At 37.1% G+C, this 14,166-nt stretch overlaps 3 protein-coding genes across 3 annotated transcripts; 1 reads left to right on the top strand and 2 right to left on the bottom strand.

The window, feature by feature from the left end:
• Positions 1-516: 516 nt before the first annotated feature.
• Positions 517-8,441, bottom strand: LOC129430855 (calcium-independent phospholipase A2-gamma-like). The gene is made up of 10 exons (XM_073875116.1): positions 8,225-8,441; positions 5,772-7,240; positions 5,200-5,349; positions 4,954-5,111; positions 3,714-3,808; positions 3,328-3,499; positions 3,187-3,244; positions 2,780-2,974; positions 2,341-2,536; positions 517-1,222 (listed from the first exon to the last, which is right to left on the bottom strand). The coding sequence occupies exons 2-10, from the start codon at positions 7,083-7,085 to the stop codon at positions 960-962; spliced, it is 2,601 nt and encodes an 866-aa protein (XP_073731217.1). The 5' UTR covers positions 7,086-7,240; positions 8,225-8,441; the 3' UTR covers positions 517-959.
• A 650-nt stretch (positions 8,442-9,091) lies between these two features.
• On the top strand, positions 9,092-10,366 carry LOC129431352 (uncharacterized). The gene is made up of 3 exons (XM_073875117.1): positions 9,092-9,308; positions 9,422-9,581; positions 9,840-10,366. Exons 1-3 carry the CDS (start codon positions 9,176-9,178, stop codon positions 10,276-10,278), a joined length of 732 nt encoding a protein of 243 aa, XP_073731218.1. The 5' UTR covers positions 9,092-9,175; the 3' UTR covers positions 10,279-10,366.
• Positions 10,367-12,202: 1,836 nt separating this feature from the next.
• On the bottom strand, positions 12,203-13,416 carry LOC129430885 (uncharacterized). Its single transcript, XM_055188496.2, has 3 exons — positions 13,085-13,416; positions 12,818-13,006; positions 12,203-12,515 (listed from the first exon to the last, which is right to left on the bottom strand). The coding sequence occupies exons 1-3, from the start codon at positions 13,202-13,204 to the stop codon at positions 12,330-12,332; spliced, it is 495 nt and encodes a 164-aa protein (XP_055044471.2). The 5' UTR covers positions 13,205-13,416; the 3' UTR covers positions 12,203-12,329.
• Between the last annotated feature and the right edge of the window lie 750 nt (positions 13,417-14,166).

Below are 14,166 nucleotides of genomic sequence, written 5' to 3'. Positions count from 1 at the left end.
CTCTATTGAGAAAGAAAGAAGGAAAGAAAGAAAGAGAAAAAGAGAGGGCGAGCGAGAGAGATTATGTGAACGAGGCTACCTCTGTGCGTCTCTAAACAGCGCTGCTGTTGCCTCGGAAAATCGTCTGTCATGTTGTTTTTGTTAGTCCGTTATTACAGTTAATTATGGGAAGTGATATGGAACTGTAATGCGGTCAAGAGAGCTGCCTGGAACTACGTTCGCCTTGCGTTTCCCAGAAAATAATTGCACACCTCAGAACGTTCATCAGCCAATCAGATTCAAGCATTCAACTGATCCGTATAAGGATCATTATTGCATGGCCAGAACTCTGGATTCCCAAGCCATTATAGTCTGTTAAAAACAGAAATCCAATAGTAAAATCTAGATTTAATGTAAAAAGAAACAAATGCAGTCTGACAGTCTGATAAAGAACATTGCACAATTGTAAAAAAAAGAAACTGCAATGCAATGGTCATATGAGTGCTGCTGACTGTGTGACTAAAACATCACTCATGATTAGCATCTGTTTATTTTATTTCACAAGTCTCTAATTTAGTAATGAATACATACTAAATACTAAATAATGGACTAAATAAATACACCAGTCCATTATTATTAACATATAAATCAGCATTTAAAATTCACTGATTTCCTGTTTACAATTCAAAAGTGCTTATTATACAATTTAATGTTGTACTTATAATTATTCTTATTTCCCTAACATGTTTGTGCAAAGGGACAATTCTTTGTATTAAGATATTACCTAATACAATATTTACCAAGATTTCTTTACTACGGAGTCATCTATTCTATAGTATACAGTATAGTTGGTATGCATTTATTATGGTTTTGCATGCAAAGTTATTTTAATTATTGCTTATTTATTTTAATATACGTTCACTGACCATGCAGGCTTCATACAGGCACACATAGGCAGAATCAGGTCCTTTCAAATCCATTCAGGCCCAGCGCTGCTGCAGTTCCCAAGCTTTCTCACCAATCCAGTCCCGTGTTTTCCAGATGGCTGTACGCTCTGTCATCAGCACTTTGGATAGCCGCTCCAGTTTGGGTTGGTTTCTGTCCAAATACAGCTGTGTGTCTTTTCTCATCTGCTGAAGCACTCCGGGTCTGCTTTCATCCAGCGTCACGTCTAAACTCAGCATTGGGTTAAAGCGGAAATACACATTTGGTGATAAAAGGTCATCCAAGAGAGTGTGTACACCTGAAAATACAATATGAGCCATGTCAACACTTTTAATTTATACACAATTCATTATTTAAAGATATAAAACAACCTAAAAGTAAAACTTTAAAGGTTTCATACCTATATGAATATTTTTCATATACTGTAAAGTTAGTTCATCAGTGACCTCTGACTTGTATTTGACTTTGGAAATACCAACCTTTTTTGTTATTTTCTAAGCATTCAAAAGTGCTTATTATACACTTTAACGGTGTACTTATTATCATTTATATTTCCCAAGCATGTTGGCTATACCAACCTTCTTGTTATTCTCGGAGCTAAAAGATTACAAGACTTTTTAAGATCTAAAATAAATCTTTGGTGTCATATTTATTTATTTATAGATATTATGTTAAAATTGCCACTTCGAAGGTGTAAGCAAAAATGTTTTTGGGTGTGTCCTTTTAAAGGCGGGGTGCATGATCTCTGAAAGCCAATGTTGATATTTGAAATCACCTAAACAAACACGCCCCTACCCTAATAGAATCTGGACCTTCTTTTGATAGACCCTGCCCCAAATATACACAACCCAGGCAACAATGTCGGTTAGTAGACACTCCCCTTACTGCTGATTGGCTACAAGTGTGTTTTGGTACTCTGCCTGACTCCCTTTTCCAAAGTGTTTTTCAAAACTCATGCACCCCGCCTTTAAATGCAAACAAGCTGATGAAATGCAAACAATGATTGCCATAATGGTTTGTTAAATTGAAACTCAATTGTGCTGTCAATTTCCCTCTCTTTCTCTCGGCACTTAATGGCAGTGCTGTGTTGGATAGTGCAGAGTAAGGGGCGGTATTATCCCCTTTTGACATCACAAGGGGAGCCAAATTTCAATTACCTATTTTTCACATGCTTGCAGAGAACCAAGTTACTGGGTTGTTCTTTTTTACATTTTCTAGGTTGATAGAAGCACTGGGGACCCAATTATAGCACTTAGACATGGAAAAAGTCATGATGTGTCCCTAACAGCCCTTGGTCACACAATATACTATCGTTGTACAAAAAAACTACACAATTGTGTATGCAAACAATGATAACTTTGTTTGGCACCTGTCAGTTCCAACACGGATTTTTAATGTTCAGGCCATCTTCCTTACCTTCAGTATCAGTGGCACTCCAAATCAGGTTGCTGATTTTGGCTCTCAGACTTGTGGATGTTGCAGGTCCTCTTCTATCGTTGTCATAGCGACCGGTTCCCAATGACAGCACACACTGAAAGGGCTGATTGGGCCAAAGCAATCGGCTTTCATGAACAGCCAAAGCACAGGGGTTATTGAGGATAAGACCACCATCCTGGAGAGGAAAGATAAAATGTTCTGAATACAACTAATCTGAGCTTTAAAAAAAATAAATGAAATTGGTGATGGGATTTAAATAAAGCACTTAAGTGGCATGAAGCAATATTGTATTATTCACATTTATGCGTTTGGCAGATGCTTTTATCCAAAGTGTCTTACAGTGCATTCAAGCTATACATTCCGATCAGTATTTGTGTTCCCTGAGGTTCAAACCCATAACCATGAAGCTTATTTTAACCTGGTGTATGTCCCCATAAAGAGGGAACTCTTGGAAATAGCCTGGAGCAGCAGATGAGGCTCGGACAGCCTGCCACAGTTGGTAGCCTGATCCTCCAGGATAGCGACTCAGTCTACCTGGAGCATGGTTATAGTTACGGAAGATAAATGCTTTTGGACTTCTCCCCCAATTAACAACTGCACTTACAGCAGAGACCTGTTAAAGGTAAAACTGCAGTCAGACATTCAAGAAAAATCTTTGCTGCTTTAAATGTTTTGTTGAATCAGATTCACAAGTCATGTCAACTTACTAATCTAATTGTGATTTGGAGCATCAAAGTCTGATTTCACTTATTTACCTCAGTCAGTATTAAAGACAATATCTTTACATTATGTGAAATGATTTTTGTTTGTTTTTATGGCAATCACCTTAGGGCTTAGTTCATCTCTTGCTGTTTTAATCAAAATCTCCTCCCCCATTTTCTCCCTATATGAACACACAGAGGCAGTTTTAATACAGTACAGTAGATATGATCTCACTTTTCTTCTTCAGCATTGAGCAAATTCAACCTCAAGATCATTTCCCATGTTTCTGTGTTATAGTAGGAGTGTGTCCAGCCCATCTTCATGGTACCAATGAGAGGGTTCTGTCTAAAAACATCCGACCCGAAACGATGATACATCTCCTCACAGTCATCCAAAGGGATACGAACTAGACCCAGCATGAATGCCAATACAGCTCCTGTACAGCAAACAAATATGAAAGATGATGCACAATATATAGATAGATATGTAAGCAATAACACATAGCTAGTCAGTCATTATCACAAAATAAACACGGTCATACATTATAATTACAATAAGTATTTCATTTACATTTATTTATGCATTTGGTAGAGACTTTTATCAAAGGATTTTAATCTGTATATCTTATCAGTATGTGTGCTCTATGTTACCTGTGCTCACTCCAGAAATATAGTCAAAAAGTTGATAAACCCGTTTTCCAGTTTGAGACTCCAGCTGTTTTAACACTTGCAATGGTACAATGCCTCTGTAATGCATAAAACAGATGTAAGTACGTAAGACATAATCCAATCTCTATTGGTTTAAACCAGGTTTCCCAAACTGGGGTCTGTAATGGTGCGTTCACACCAGACGCGGAAGAGGTGGCAAGCGCGAGTGATTTATATAAAGACGCGAATAGGCATCCTGTGGCACGATAACCGGGAATGGAGCGTAGCGTTGACGCGTAATCCTCGTGAGTTGAAATATCAGAACTTTGGTGGATTTTCGCGCAGTGTTAAAGGCAGAGTGCACAATGTTTGAAAGCCAATGTTGATATTTGAAATCACCTAAACAAACACGCCCCTACCCCAATTGAATCGGGACCTTCTTTTAAAAGACCCGCCCCACACATGTGAGGAGGTCGAACAATCTGGTTGGTTTACTCAATTTGAGCTATATAAGCCCCTCCCATGACGCACATTTACGCGTAAATGTCTCAAATGCCTAGAATTTCATGTGCAACTTTCACGCGCGAATGAAGTGCGTAAACTCAAAATGTTCAAGCGTCCAACTACAGGCAAATAGCGCATTTTTGCTGCCTCTTCCGCGTCTGGTGTGATCGCACATTTAGTGTATTGCTGGGGGTTTGTGACTTGATGAAAAACAATTAATTACAATTAAATCATAAAGTGTCAATTAATAATTTTAAATTGAAACATAACTAAATAAACACTTACTTACACAAAATATATCTTTTATTTGATTAAAATAGTACTGATAAAACTTTAAAACAGATAGAAAAAATGTTCAAAGTTAAACATGCGAATGTGCTAATAAATTATTAAAATTTGTAATTAAAGTCTGTGTAAAGTCCGATATTACATGTGTTCTCAGTTTGTCGCACCGCAGAAAAATAAGTTATTAACCATATTTGAATGACGAAAAGTAAACAAAATAAGTTCTTGGAAAATCTTGGAAAAAATAGAATGCAGCAGGGATGACATATTTTTGTAGGCCGACTCGGAAGTTAGCAGGATTTTCGCAAAAAAGCCCTTACCTTTATTCCCATAGACTTTTGGATTAGCTCAAAAAACAGATGAATACAAATTTTATGAATTTTGAAGTGTAAATAAAAAAGCAGAATTTGAAAACCCCTGATTTTAACTATTGTAACTGTTTGAAGATTCCTACTTGGTGCCTCCTCCATCAATGGACAGCACTCTGATCCCGCAACCTTTGACTGGATCTACATATCCAATCAGAGCGAGAGTTTCCCTAATGGCTTCTTGAAGTTTTTCATTCATCCAAAAGATCCGCCTCCTCTTAAGGAGCCGCAGCACTGCTTTTTCCTGGATTTCATGTAAGAAACGCAAAATAATACAGAATTTACAGCACATAGAGCTTTATATCTGATAAAGGGACGTGAGTGGTTTGTACCTGCCACACTACAGCTTTGCATGCTGGGTGTTTAATGAGGTGAAAGTTCAGTTCCTCCACACAGGAAGTGATGGATGAGGGCACCATAGCTTCCTGCAGGCTGTTCAGAAGATCCTTAGTAATCTCCTCTGCTTTTCTCACTCCCAAAGTCTAGAAAGGAGTTTTACTGCTATAATGAATCCATTTTGTCACTTGGAAATATAGATTCAGCAAAAAAGCAGTCTGTCATTTAACCAAACAACAAATGCCATGGACTAAAGAACCAGAGGTAAATTCAGACACCCCACCCTATGTGAATGTTCAGACTTGTAGACTTTTTAGCACTTTTTGTGTTTTCGGGGAATCAAACCTATGACCTTGCCCTACCAATTGAGCCAAATTACATTTTATTGGATATTATGTATGTTTTTTGCACACACTTATTTCCAAAGTGACTTACTTTGCATTACATGCTGTATGTTACTAACGCAATTCTCTACCAGTTGAGCCACAGAATCATCTCTTGAAACTCATTAAAGCTTATAAGTCACTATATGGGACAGAACAGACAAGACTGACAAAAGAAGGCTTACTGTTTTATACATCACGATCTCTGGGATCCTGGCTCCAGCTGTGGCCTGGTCACTACGGCTGCTCATTCCCAGGTAACTACCCATAAGACTTGGTATAGCTGAGGGTTTCAAAAGGCACTCCAAAAAGGACACTTGTTTCTCCAGAGTCATTGAGCATTCAAGTGAACTTCCAAAGTACTCTGTGTGCATCTCCTCGTCCTCAGTGGCTGTAGATCCTTTGAAGTACCGGTTGATGTGTTTGGCCATATATGTGTAATTTTCTCCGAAGCGTGTTGTGAGGCTACTCATGTGAAACAAGCTTGGGGTTTTGGGCTGAAGTGGTGATGTTGAGTCATGTGATCTTTCTAGAGCAAATACTGAAGATTTGTGCACCTGTGACATCTGATGGTTAACAGCTTGTTTTTCATTATTTGGTGACTCCTCGGCAGTATCGGACACTTTCGCCCCAAAATATCTGTTGATGTGTCGGGCAAAGTGAAGATATCCTTCTTCCCATGAACTAGATGCATTGTTATTATGATCCTCTGCTGCTGATGTTCTTGTTGGTATGCTTTGGTTTTGCAAGGGTTGCTTATTATCCTGACAAAGAGCATTTTTATTACCCATAATTCTTCTCTTTCGGTTTCTGGACCTTCTGAACACATTGTCTGATGATGACATCACATGGATTTGTCTTGCTGGACTTCGAGAAAACATACAGTTAATATGGTTGGCCACATAGGTGTAACTCTCACCAAATCTGGTCGCTAAGGAGCTGATATGAAACAGATGTGGCCCAGGATAGCTTGAGGTCAAAGTAGATCCTTCAGACTGATTTGAGGAGGCTTCTTGCTCATGTACAGGTGACCCTATAAATCTGGTGTCTCTGAGGACTCGCCTTCGCAGTCTTGTGAGGGGTTCATGAACTAATACGGCCTGTTTCGGCTTAAAGTATAGGTTAATATGTCTGGAGAGACGACTAAAGGATTCTCCGAATCTCATCCTCCATAAGTTCATCCGAAGAGAAGTCCTGCTATTCTGGAAAACTCCGATCGGAGCCTCCGCTTTGTATGCCTCTCTACTGGAGGTTGAGTAAAATCGAAACATCTGAAGGTTTTGTTCATTCTCATATTTCATATTTTTGGCAATTGATCCAAAGAGTCTGATGGGGCTAATGCTAAAATTCATCTTTTTTGATCTATGAGGTTTTAAAAGGTTTCTCCTTGAGTATTGAGATGATGAATAGATGCTCAGGAAAGATCTATGAAGCCTCATGGAAAACAAACTTCTTTCAAGGTGAGAAAATTGTTGAATGTTTGTAAGTAGATACCTCATCTTCCACAACAACCGAAGTCGTCTTGACCACAGGTGAGTCGAAATTGTTTTATCAATGTACCATCCCACTACTCATGCACAACTTAAGCAGAAATAAAAAACACCAATCAAGATGATCTGGATCTTTGGTAGCAGAATCAGAATCATGGGCATGTCTAAATAAATGGGTGTAAGAGAATAGTTAATTTACACATTTATAAACAAATTACTCTTTAGGCAGTTAAATGCTCATGCAATCCAAATTCTTACAAATATTTTTCAACATCGCAAGAACCGCGCAGCGGATGGCATCAAAGTACCGCGAGAGGGATTCGGAAAATAATACGCAGGAGTGATTTCAAATTGCTCTCGCGGTACTGTGATGTCATCTTCCTGTCAGTTGACGTGGCGCCGCATGAAGTCGAACACACCTAAAATCTAACAGGACAGGAGCAAATTCACATGACTTTTTGACACACATACTGATGATTTGTGTTTTGATGCCCCCTCCTGGTCAATTATATAATATCACAATGAAATTTATTCAGATGTCAGTCTGACATGAAATAACACTGGTGTTATATTTTACTTTTAATAAAGCATTTAATCTATACAACTTGTTTAGTGATTTTTATTTGCAAACTAAATATGTTTTTGTAAAACTATTAAATAACTAAATAAGGACTTCATGCTGGCAACTATTGAAATTGGACCCCAATGGGTCAACAGTAGGTTGGAAAAACAGCCTGTTCAGCACATCAATGAAGTCCCAGTGCATATTTATAGTTCCCTGTGGGTCACGTGTCATAGAAATGTCAGTCTTTCCTTTGCTTGTCTTTGTGTGATCTATGAGGACTGGCACATTGTGAACAGACAGTTCCAAAACATCATGTCACTATATCCATGTGCCCAGTCACATGGTAACAAGTCCTCTCTTTAGGCATAATGATATACTAATAGACTCAGATCTTGTCTGTAATTTGTTCATTGTGTATAATGTGTAAAAAAAGCTTTTAAAGCAACGTTTAAAACTTGTATTATGAAAATGCATATTATTTTCACATAAACCTCTTGTCACCATTGTGGCAATGAACATTTAACCTTGAGGGTGACTTGAAGTTCTTAAAGTCTGAGAAAAACAAAAGGACATTTTGCCTTACCTTGATCTCTTATCTTCATGAACTTGACTTTGAGGTGACAAATAAATGCTTACTTTCTTATTGCTTGTCTTGCAGATTACCTCCTATGATGTTTACATTTATTGCTGTTGTGGTTGGTATTAACCCCACCTTTCCCTAAGGTTTAATCCTATTGGTCGGTTTAGTTGGTCATTCCTCATTAAAGCAAAATCTGTCTAGTTGATGGCTAGAAAATTTAGAAAATGTACCTTTATAGATCTATAAAGTATCAGCACTTTGATTTTAGTTTTGTCACAATTTTAATACTGTAACATTGTTTGTAATACACTGACTCTATGGGCGTTTTCACTGCTTTAAAACACAATTACAAAAGTAAATTATCACCCATGTGAAATATTCATTATGTTATTAAAGAAAGCTTGAATTGCACATGTTATTACTGGACTCAGCATCTGCACATCACGTGCATTAACATTTACAGATGTAAAGTGGATTTTTCAACAAGCGTGCCATCAAACTACCGCTATGTGCATATTTTTATTTTGTGTGTTTTGGGAGGAGTTTAGTTTAGGAGGTTTAACAAATGTAAACTATTTAGTTTTTATTTGTGCCACATATTAACCTAAAAAAGCATATTATTAATTACACATTATTAATTATTTTTGTCATTGCTTAGGACAACAACACATCATTGTCATATAACAATACCACATAAAAGCAACTAAAATTTTTATTTTTATTTAAGAGTAAACAAACTTACATAAAAAATATTAAACATGCAATATTATCAATTTACATTTGTTGAAAGGCAGACAGAGTTGCAAATAATAAGACTCACTAGTAAAGCGCTATGACACCGGTACTACAGACAGGAAGTAGAACCATTTCGCACATGCGCAGTACTAATCGTGTTTCCGGTACGGATCAATACATCGCGCGTGAACTGAACTCACCTAGAAACGCAGGAAGAGGATGAATACCGAAATGTTTTTGTCATGGGTCTATAACCACCCAGAACTTTATGACAAAAATCACAGAGAGTACAAAAATAATGACAAAAGAGAAGCTTTGTGGAAAGAATTGGCAGAGAAAATGGGAATCTCTGGTGAGTTTTGTGTCATATGTTCAGCTAAAGTTATATATTATATTTATTTAGTTTACTCTCAGTTTTGATTGTCTGATGCATTAACAGTATATTTTTATATATATATAAATAAGCGGACGATGTTAAAGCTAAGTGGAAAAACCTACGAGATACCTACACGAGGAGAAAAAGAGAAGATTCAGAGTGTCATAATGAGCAGGCTGCAAAAAAGAGGAAGCCATGGAAATATATGAAAACATTGGAGTTTCTTGCAGATTTCATAGAAACAAAAAGGTAAAAACTGTGCTATCTTTGTACTATATACGTAAATTGTAATAGTCACACGCACGCGTATATGTAAGTATGTATTAAATTATGTTAATGTTTTTGAACGGTAGATGTAGATGGAACAATTAAACCTTTAAACTGCATGTACTGAGGTATAATAAAGATTTATATGATTAAATGTTACATATGAGTGTGCGTGTTAATAGCATATTGTCAAAGTCAATCACACAATACATGGTTTTAAATTGTGTCTGTATTTTACAGTGTTCACAACAACATTGAAGAACATAATGATAGTGGAAATGAAGAAGCCACCTCCAGTTCTGGGGCATCAACGAGAAGTTTGGAGAACCTGACTCACGTGTCAGCACAAAGAAAGAGAAAGCAACCAGAGACTTTGGACTTATTGGAGAGATACCTTGAAAATAAGCAACAAAGAGACAGAGAAAGACAGGAACAAAGAGACCTTCGTATGGAGGACGACGTAGGTCTCTTTATGCAAAGCTTGGTTCCAGTCATTCGAAGACTGTCCCATGATACTCGTTCTACACTTAAATTTCAAATTCACACACTCGTACATGAAGCTGAGTGTAGAGAACGGGACATGCGGGCTTCTTCTCAGCAATTATCAATGTCCTACCACAGTTCACCTCCACAGACACCACCACAGTATACTGTAAAAAGTGAAGACTGTTCCACTTAAAAACAATTTACTACAATTGATAACACCTAAAAAATACGTTTTATAAACTTACATGTTCTCACTTGGAAGTGAAAAATTTAAGGTGAAATTTTTTGTTAAATAATTACTTACATAATTACAAATATTTAAAAAATGTTAACTTTTTTAGGCGTTACCAATTGGAAGTATTTTTTTTAAATTTGATCCAAGTTTTACTTTTTACAGTTTTGCCAGCGCATGGCATTCACTGTATAGGTGTACAGTTAATTGTGTACATAGTTTTTTATTGTAAGTATGTTAAAGCAATTTTGTTTTCAAATATTTAAGTTGTGTGATGTGGACTTGTCATGTGTTTTCTTAATTGTTGTAATCTTAAGTTTTAGAAAGTCATATTTACAGGTTGTGTGCATTTTTATTTACAGTTTATTTGCATGCCCTAATGTGTGACGTTCACAAATAAATGTTATTTGTCCTGTGATTTTGCATTACATTTTCTATTGCTTAATTCAATAAACAGCTGTAAGGTGCAGTTGATAATACACATACAACAACCTGTTTAGTGTATGATTATAGTACACATATATAAATAAAACCTCACAGATACAGTTATAACTGGTAGGGATGAGCAGGACACAAACTAACGCGGGATTAATTGTAACATGGTTACTCTACATAATTATACAGGGCCATGCTTTTAAATCAATGTTGGATCCTGACGTCGGATCAATGTTGAATCAACGTTGGATCCTGAAGTTGGATCAATGTCTAATTTTGACGTCAGGCCAATGTTGGATTTTGATGTCAATACCCAATTTTGAGCAGATATCAAGGTAATTTAAGAGTATTAAATTACTTTAGGTTGAATGCTAATATTTCATAATAAATGTCCACAGACTTATACTGGAAAAATATCAGATTGCTGTATCCACTTGTGTTGGATTTTGAATTCAGATCAACGTTGGATTTTCATGTCAATACCCAATGTTGGGCAGATGTCAAGGTTAATTAAGAGTCATATATATATATATATATTTATATTATAGAAAAGTTAAATCTTATAGGATTAAAATCACATGACTTTTTTGACACACCATACTGATTCTTTGTTTTTTTGACACCCCTCCTGTTGAAATATATAAAATCACAAAGATATAAATTGCAGCGCAATAACAACAATGGTGTTATATTTTACATTTAATTTAATTCACACAACTGGTTTGCCAAGTAAAGGCTTCATGCTGGCAACTTTTGAAATTTGACTTCAATGGGTCAACTGTAGGCTGGAGAAAAAGCCTATTCGGTCCCATTGCATATTTATAGTTCCCTATGGGTCACGTGTCGTAGAAGTGTTAGTCTTTCATTTGCTTGTCTTTGTTGTGATCTATGAGGACTGGCCCATTGTGAACAGACAGTCCCAAGGCATGTCCATATATCCATGTGCCCAGTCACATGGTAACACGTCCTATCTTAAAATGACAAGGATAGTGAAATACTACTATACCCATGTGCCTTGTCTGTAATTTGTTATTATATATTATATTATATCCTTTAACATAAACATGTGGTCAACCATTATGTCAATGAACATTTAACTTTGAGTGACTACGTTCTTAGAAAAAAGAAAAGGACATTTTGTCTAACCTGGATTTTTTCTCTACATGAACTTGACTTTGAGGTTATAAATAAATGCTCACTTTCCTATTGCTTGTCTTACAGATTACTTTCTTGTGATGTTTACATTTTGTCAATGTTGTGTTTAGTAATATAACCCCACATTTCCCTTACGTTTAATCCTATTGGTCGTTTCCTTTATTATTGCATCTCTAAAAACATCTCTTGCAAAATCTGAAACAAATGTAAACCATCACTCATGTAAAATATTATGTTATTAATGTTTGCTACCATCTTGCAGCTTCTTAAAAAATGTTAAACACTATAACATTGATTACAGTTAAGATTCTATGTTTATTTAAGTTATTCAGATCCCTAAACATCAATATCCCAAGGAAAATAACTTGATAAATGGTTCATCATATATATTACAGTGCTATATTTTAAAGAGCTTATGGCTCTCATTTTTTAATACATCGTCCTGTGGTGCAGTCTTCTCTGCCAGTCCACTTTAGTCTGTTTTTTGCAAACAGTCCATAGGCTCGGTCCATCAGAGGTCGGATCAGTGGAAAAGAGATCAGCATACCAAGCCAACCCAAACCCACTGCACTGTACATCACTGCAAAAGCTGGCACACCACGGTGAACCTGTCATTAGACAATTATTAAACAGCATATTCAATTATTATATATTAATATTACGGTATAACAAAATATTATTATATATTATATATATTGTGCCATTTAAAAAAATATATAAACAAAACGTCAACGCTGGGCGTGGCTTCCTACCAACTCCTCGTGGAGGTGCCGCCCACTTTGGAGTTCACGCACACGCACCCGTTTTTAGATTTATTTTCAGTCTGCACAGCTATATCTAGTTACCATCAGTACTCCAGTCAGTGCATAATGCTTTTAAAGTTACACATAGTGAAACAGTGAAAAATAACCTTGTTATTCTCATCAATCACCGTCATTTCCGCCATTGCAGTCTCGTAACTGACTCCCTCATATTTGCTTCCATCGTATTCAGGCAGTGAAATGTCCACAAAGTTTACTTTATCTGCCCCGTTTTTCTGAAGGAACTTAAGAAAATGGATTTCCTTAACGCATATGGGGCATTCTCCATCATACAGTACCTATCACACAAATGAAACATAATAACATGCTTATGTCATCTTAGGTAAACTCCATTATCATCAGATCATTGATCTCACCCGTATTGCTTTAGAGGAGCCTCGATCTCTCGGAGTGCACAACAACCTATGTGAAGTAAACTCATTCGACCTGAAACCGAAATTACGTAAAGATCCAACAAAAGCTGCCCGGACACCCATCTCTTAAACTGAACTGAGAGAGTTAAAGCAGATTTAAAAAATACATCTCCCGCTTTGATCTTTGTGGACCTGACGACTGCTCACTCAGTCATGCACAACACGTTTATGTAACATGCGAACTATTATGCCTTTTATTTCCGAGTTCAAGCATTTGTACTAGAGTCCACCCAGCGTTCATTGTTGATTTAAGTCTGGTTAATTTATTGTAGCGATTTAATTATCAGTATTGTTATAATCAGTGCCAGTTTACACGTGAGATTATATTTTACAGTTCCCATTTGATTTTTCAAAATAAAAGTCACTTGTTTATTAAAGGAACATGCCCACCTTTTGGGAACTTAGCTCACTCACCGCATCCCCCAGAGTTAGACAAGTCCATACATAACCCCCTCATCTCCAGCGTGCTGCAACTCTGTCTGACGCAGCCCCCCGCCAGCCCAGCCAAGCACAAAGACTGGAAGTGAATGGCTCCAGCCAGCAAACCGCTCCCAATAAGTGACAAAATAACGCAATAATTTATGTGTTGTGATTTGTATAGTCACACCGTGTACAAATAACAAGGTCATACGAGAGACAGCCATATTTTAACATTATACATACTGGGAACTACATTCTCAGAAGACAAAGAGTGATTTGCTCGCAGCAACTGAGAAGCCCCCTGGTGAGGAGCAGAGAGTTCGGTCAGAGTTGTGCAAATCACTCCGCCCAAGTAGCAGTGCTTCGCCTTCTGAGAATGTAGTTCCCAGTATGTATACGCTTAAAGGATGGCTGCCACAAATCACAACACATAAATAGGAAATTTTTGCGTTATTTTCTCACTTATTGGGAGCAGTTTTCTAGCTGAAGCCATTCACTTCCAGTCTTTGTGCTAAGCTAAGCTAGCGGGGGCTACGTCAGACAGAGTTACAGCACGCCCGGAGATAAGAAAGGTATTTATGGACCTATCCAACCTGGGGGATACG

Source organism: Misgurnus anguillicaudatus, chromosome 13, assembly GCF_027580225.2.
Source record: "Misgurnus anguillicaudatus chromosome 13, ASM2758022v2, whole genome shotgun sequence".
NCBI lineage: Eukaryota > Metazoa > Chordata > Actinopteri > Cypriniformes > Cobitidae > Misgurnus > Misgurnus anguillicaudatus.
The sequence above is the reverse complement of the archived record's forward strand: the minus strand, read 5'-3'. Positions and strand labels throughout refer to the sequence as shown.

Excerpts from the sequence above, each read along its gene's own strand:
- LOC129430855 (XM_073875116.1), bottom strand. The coding sequence starts at position 7,085 with ATGAGGTATCTACTTACAAACATTCAACAATTTTCTCACCTTGAAAGA. Across the intron at positions 3,809-4,953 it reads ATTGATGGAGGAGGCACCAA|AGGCATTGTACCATTGCAAG; the intron begins GTAGGAATCTTC and ends TATGCATTACAG. Across the intron at positions 3,245-3,327 it reads ACATGGGAAATGATCTTGAG|GGAGAAAATGGGGGAGGAGA; the intron begins GTTGAATTTGCT and ends GTGTTCATATAG.
- LOC129430885 (XM_055188496.2), bottom strand. The coding sequence starts at position 13,204 with ATGGGTGTCCGGGCAGCTTTTGTTGGATCTTTACGTAATTTCGGTTTC. Across the intron at positions 13,007-13,084 it reads GCTCCTCTAAAGCAATACGG|GTACTGTATGATGGAGAATG; the intron begins GTGAGATCAATG and ends TTTGTGTGATAG. Across the intron at positions 12,516-12,817 it reads TGATTGATGAGAATAACAAG|GTTCACCGTGGTGTGCCAGC; the intron begins GTTATTTTTCAC and ends GTCTAATGACAG.
- LOC129431352 (XM_073875117.1), top strand. The coding sequence starts at position 9,176 with ATGAATACCGAAATGTTTTTGTCATGGGTCTATAACCACCCAGAACTT. Across the intron at positions 9,309-9,421 it reads AGAGAAAATGGGAATCTCTG|CGGACGATGTTAAAGCTAAG; the intron begins GTGAGTTTTGTG and ends TATATAAATAAG. Across the intron at positions 9,582-9,839 it reads GATTTCATAGAAACAAAAAG|TGTTCACAACAACATTGAAG; the intron begins GTAAAAACTGTG and ends TGTATTTTACAG.